Below are 6,196 nucleotides of genomic sequence, written 5' to 3' on the forward strand. Positions count from 1 at the left end.
CCCATCTTACTCAGTCTCTCCCCAACCCCAAGGACAGTCCCATTCTACAACAGTAACATTGCACTTTATTGTCACTGTATTTTAAGTGGAAAATGCAATGTCTCAAATAAAGACATATTTAAAATTGGCAAAAAAAAGAGAATAATCTGTACTTGAAACTGAGTCTTTGCTCCTTTGCCTACTCCAGCACATACAGATGCCATGAGAATTTGAAGCGTTAAGGAAGGAGAGCATGTGTGTTTGTGGATTTTAAGTCCTCATATGATTTCATTTGGATCAACACCACATGTACTAATTTAAAGATTTTATAGATTTTATCTGTTGTTCTTGAGTTGGTCAGCTGTGTATATCTATTCTAAGTCTTAGGGGGGAAAATATGTTCAATAAGTAAGTCTAACTTATAATTCTGGATATTAATGGATGCCATAGAACGTATGGAGATAATATAGTCCAGGAGATAAGACTAGCTTTTTTATTTCACAAAATATTTTTCCCCTTTATTTAGAGCACAAATAGTATAAAGAAATAAATAAAACCAAGTTTTTCTTCGAAGGAAGTCAGTACTAAGACCAGAAGTAACCAAGAGTTCTGCACCCACATAAAGCCTTGTGACTATTTTTAGTGAATGAAGGGGGCCCTCTACTGGTGTTTCAGGACATTTTGGAATTTTCTTTTAAACTTACTAGAGGAGTTTTCGTTTTACTCATGTTTACATATTTAAACGTAACATAGTTTCCTTCAGATAGACTAGGGAATGGGAATGTGAGAAGTAGAATAAAACAGTGCATCCATGTATTTAGAATTACTGAACCAAGTTTTCTGAAGTATAATCTGGTAATTGTTCTGACCTACTATATGCTTCCTTACCAAAGAATCTTACAGATTGTGATCTAGAGAATACCATAGCCTGTTCCCGTTGCATCTATCCTGCCTCATAGTGACCCTTTAGGAGGGAGTACAGTTGTACCCAAGGATTTCCAAGATTCTAAATGTATGTTCTCCTATGGAATGGCTGGTGCATTCAAACCACCAACCCTTTGGTTAACAGCCAAGAACTTAACCACTGAGCCACCAGGATTTTTTGAAGAATTTTCTGTTGTTGTTGTTGTTGTTATGTACCTTCAAGTCGGAACCAACCCATAGTTGACCCTCCAGCAGGTTTTCAGAGGCAGTAAATTGCATGAGAGGAGATTGCTCATTTTTATCCCACAGAACAGCTGGTAGATTCAAACCACATGCATTTGAGTTGACAGTGCAGCTCCTTATAACTCATTTAAACTACTATATAATTTCTTGTAGATTTCCCTCACATAAGATGCATTTCATTCTGTATATTTTTGTTGTTGTTGTTGGTTTTGAAAGTGAAAATAATCAATAGATTTATTTGCTTGCTGCCCTTATCTTTTCGTACAATTTTCTTTTTTCTTTTTTAGCGGATTATCAAATAATTTTATGGGAAAGTCAAACCATCACTGCCATGTGTCTGCATATGAAAAATCTTTTCCTATTAAGCCTGTTCCAAGTCCATCTTGGAGTGGTTCATGTCGTCGAAACCTTTTGAGTCCCAAGAAAACTCAGAGGCGACATGTCAGCACTGCAGAAGAGGTGAGAAAACCTGCAGCAAAAGCTGCTAAAAGTTAGACGCTTTCCCTGTATTTAGCCACTTAATATCTTTGCTTTTATGTGCTTACTCCATTTAATTCTTTCTGCGATTTTCTTTCTTAGAACTCTTGAGTGTTGCCATCTGTTCTGAAAGATCTAACAGGTGTTTTAGCAATACATCATTATTTTCCGTTTTGTCTTCTATTTCTTTTGGGTAGCAGACTTTTCCTTAATCTCCAGTATTCTCATACATCAAAGAACTCCTTGACTAGTAGACTTTTCCAGACTCCTGTTCCCATTTGTAAAACTTTTAGCATTATTTTGATTAAAAGCTTGTCCCTGGTTCTCACTAGGTATAATTTGCTGTCAATATAGAATAAAAATGAAAAAAAAAATTTTAAAAGCCAGGTAAGCAATTAATATGTTGTTCTATAGAATAAAAACTTTCTCAAAGGAGGGGGAGGAATCAAACCTGTGACTGTATTGTAGTGTGGCACAAAATATGGTTACCTGTTGAGTTCTGTATTTATTTTAGACTGGCTGTTGTGGAGCTATACACAAATTCATTCATCCATTCTCTTTCTCTCTCTGTCTCTCTCTGTGTGTGTGTAATGCTATATGAAAACTTTCTGTAACATTAGTTTCTCCAGTATTATTCTTGGGTATATTATTATTTTAAAATTTTTTAATCTGTGAAATAAATACATTTGGAAATTAAAGTTCAAAGACCAAACAGCTAGTAAAAGGCAAGCGTATAATGTATGTTCCTCCTTCGTATCACTTGATCCTCTTCCTTTGCATTTTCTTTGCCATTCTCAGACTTATATCGATTGGATAATTTCATACTCCCAAATAACTCTTGAGCTGCAGACTAGGTCCTTGGAAGACAAGAAACTGGAATTTCCTTTATCCTACATTGCCAAGGATATGGTAAAGATTGAGCCTGTCCTATCAAACTTGAGCTGCAGGAATTTTTGTCTGAATTGTTTTAGATCTGTATTGTCCTGTTAAGAAAAGTAAACCACCTATACTAAAAAAACATAGAACAACTCTTATCTTATTAATAAGAAAATAGAAGCCAAACTATATTATCAGTTTTTAAATAAATTATTTAGGTATCAGTTGTGCAGGCTGGATTTAGAAGCGATTGTGGTACTAGAGAAATTACAGCTAATGTTGGATGGATCTTGGCAGAAAGCAGGGCGTACCAGAGGAATGTTTATCTGTGCGTCATTGACTGTACAGTCTTTTGACTGTGTGGATCACAATAAGCTATAGCTGGCTCTGAGAAGAATGGGAATCCCAGAACATTTGATTTTGCTTATGGGAAACCTGTACTTGGACCAAGAGGCTCTGTCAGAACAGAGCAAGGAGACACTGCATGGTTCAGACTTGGGAAGGGAGTCCACCAGGGTTGTATTCTGTCTCCATACCTTTTCAGTCTGTATGCAGAACAGATCATCCAGGACCCTGGGCTATATGGGGAGGAATGTGGCATCAGGATTGGTGGAAGATTCATCAACAACTTGCATTATGTGGATAACACAACCCTGCTTACTGGAACTGAGTAGGACCTGAAGCGCTTGCTGCAGAAGGTCAAAAACTGCAGCCTTCAATACAGATTGAAGCTCAATATCAAGAAAACACAGATTCTCACCACTGGGCCAATTGCCAGCATCAGTATGGATGGTGAAAAGATTGAGATAGTTAACAGTTTTAGTTTCCTTGGCTTCACAGTCAACATTCTTGGTACCAGCAGCCATGCAATCAAGAGATGAATTGCATTGGGAAAGTCAGCTGTGAGTCACCTCTCCAGAGTACTGAGGAGAAATGATATCAGGGTGGAAACTAAGGTGTGCCTGATCTGGACTGGCAGTTGCATGCTATGCATTGGAGAGTTGGACAGTGACTAGGGATGACAGAAGGAGAATTGATTCCTTTGAACTATAGTGATGGAGAAGAGTGTGAATAGATTATACCACGGACTGCTAGGAGAACGAACAGCTTTGTCCTGTAGAGGATGAAACCAGGCTGCTCCTTGGAGTCAAAGATTCTGAAGCTTTGTCTGACATACTTTGTGCATGTTGCAAAGAGGGACTTGTCCTTGGAGAGAGACATCATGTTTCAGAGAGTGGATAGACAACGCAGGTGAGGAAGACCTTCAATGAGATGAATCAGTTCAGTGATTGGGGTGATGGAAGTAAGTGTGTCGAAGACAGTGAGGTTGGCACTGGATAGAGCAGAATTTAGGGCTTTGGTACATAGGGTCGCTATGAGTTGCTAGTGACTTGACAGCACATGACAACAACAACAATCTTGGGTAGTACATGTAATTCACATAAAAATAAAATACCGTTTTTCCTCTGGGACTAAATAGATAAGAATTTAAAAGCTAGTGGAAAAGTACTTGTCCATGGAAATGTTGGGATCTCTAAGAGAGGTGCTTGGTCCCATGCAGTTTAGATTTTTTTTGCTGTACACTCTATGTGTCTTAAGATTTTTTACCTATTTACTATTTTTAATATGTACAACAGTGAAATGTTCTTAACTGTTTGGGATTCTTTCTTTTTTAAAACCATAAATTAATTTAAACTGAAAGTATGAGACTTGAAGAACCCTCAGAAAATTATTTGGGATGTGATGCTGTTATTTTTAGGTGCCGTTGAGTTGGCCAGGACCATAGTGATCCTTTGAACCTAGCTCTGCCCTGCACCATCCTCATGATTGCCACCATACTCTAGCCCATTGGGACAATCATTGTTAGTTCATCATGTTGAGAATCTTCTCTCTGTTGCTGATCCTCTGTTTACTCTTTTTAATTTTATGCTATCTGATGACTCTGGGATTATACAGGCTTAAACAGAAGCTTTTCTTTTAAGATGTATTAATTAAGGAAAATTATTTGTGGGGGCTTTTGGTATGTAAACGAGTCCATCCTGGTGGCCCGTTAGGCACTTCATTACTGACCTAAAAGTCAGTAGTTTGAACTCACAAGTTACTGCACAGGAAAAAGATATGACTGTTTGCTTCAGTAAAGATGATGGGGGAAGGGTGTTTATCCTGTGCTATAGCATTTCCTGTGAGTGTAAATTGACTGCATGGCTTTAACTTCATGGTTAAAGCTTACAGTAGTACAAATGACTCTTTTCTGTTTCACTTTTCTCCGTTCTTATTTAAGGTCACTAATGGGGGGATGATTTTGAGTTTTTTACGTTTCTTTGGCACAATATATGATGAAGTAATCCCTTACCACCAATTTATCTGCTTTGCTTACTTCTCTATGATGTGATAATACAGTCAGAACTTTTTATCCAAGAATGATGGGACAGTGGAAACAGGGTAATCACCATAATCCAGGAGATGCTCCACTTTTAAGTTTAACTTCCCTCTCACGATTTTCACATGTAACTAATTCTGATGTGCTGTTCCAGTCGTTTTTGGATAATCGTCAGCAGAATCTTGCTTGCATGTGAAATCAATGATATTGTACTACAGTTTCCACACTCTGTTGGGTCACCCTCCTTTGTAATGGGAACAAATATAGATCTCTTCCAGTCAGTTGGGCAACTGGTTATTTTCCAGATTTCTTGGCATAACTTGGTGAGCACGTCCAGGGCAGCATCTGTTAGTTGAAATATGTCAATTGGTATATCATCTATTCCTGGGGCCTTATTTTTTGCTATTTCCTTCAAAGCAGCTTGAACTTCTTCCTTCATCACCATAGGCCCTTGCTCATATGTTGTTTCATTAAATTCTGTGTCTTCCAATTCCTTTCGATACAGTGACTTGGTATATTCTTTCCATTTTCTTTTAATACTTCCTAAATAATTTAATATTCTGCCTAAAGCCTCCTTGATGATAGCAACTCGAGGTTTGCATTTGTTCTTCAGTTCCTTGAGTTTAAGAAATGCTGAGCGAGTTCAACCCTTTCGATTTTCTGAATCCAGCTCCTTGCACATTTCACTGTAATGTTTAAAAATGACTGGAACAGCACATCAGCAGAGAACTGCCAGAAGTTGATGCTGGGTTTAGAAGGGGTCATGGTACTAGGGATTTTGTAGCTAATGTTAGATGGATTTTAGCTGAAAGCAGGGAGTACCAGAGGAATGTCTATCTGTGCTTCATTGATTATGCAAAAGCGTTTGACTGTGTGGATCATAACAAACTGTGGCTGACTTTGAGAAAAATGGGAATCCCAGAACACTTGATCGTGCTAATGCAAAAGCCTATACTTGTACCAAGAGGCAGTCGTCAGAACAGAGCAAGGAAATACTGCATGGTTCAAAATTGGGAAGGGTGTATGCCAGGAGTGTGTCTTATCTCTGTACCTTTTCAACCTGTATGCAGAATAAATTACCCAGGAGGCTGGGCTCTATGAGAAGTGTGGCATCAGGATTGGTGAAAGATCTATCAACAGTCTGAGTTATGTAGATAACACAACCCTGCTTGCTGAAACTGAGTAGGACCTGAAGCGCTTGCTACAGAGGGTCAAGGACTGCAGCCTTCAATATGGATTGAGGCTCAATGTCAAGAAGACAAAGATTCTCACCACTGGACCAAATGGCAGCATTAGGATGGATGGTGAAGAAGTTGA

At 38.4% G+C, this 6,196-nt stretch overlaps 1 protein-coding gene across 1 annotated transcript in view; it reads left to right on the forward strand.

Annotated features, from left to right (window-relative positions):
- SENP1 (SUMO1/sentrin specific peptidase 1) overlaps positions 1–6,196 on the forward strand; it is a 92,969-nt gene that overhangs the window by 25,473 nt on the left and 61,300 nt on the right. The window contains exon 7 of the mRNA XM_006888226.1: positions 1,434–1,605. Coding sequence (XP_006888288.1) covers positions 1,434–1,605 — 172 coding nt within the window. The remainder of the gene's footprint in view (positions 1–1,433; positions 1,606–6,196) is intronic.

The sequence above is a fragment of the Elephantulus edwardii genome, unplaced genomic scaffold, assembly GCF_000299155.1.
Source record: "Elephantulus edwardii isolate Elephantulus edwardi_28Jun2011 unplaced genomic scaffold, EleEdw1.0 scaffold00065, whole genome shotgun sequence".
NCBI lineage: Eukaryota > Metazoa > Chordata > Mammalia > Macroscelidea > Macroscelididae > Elephantulus > Elephantulus edwardii.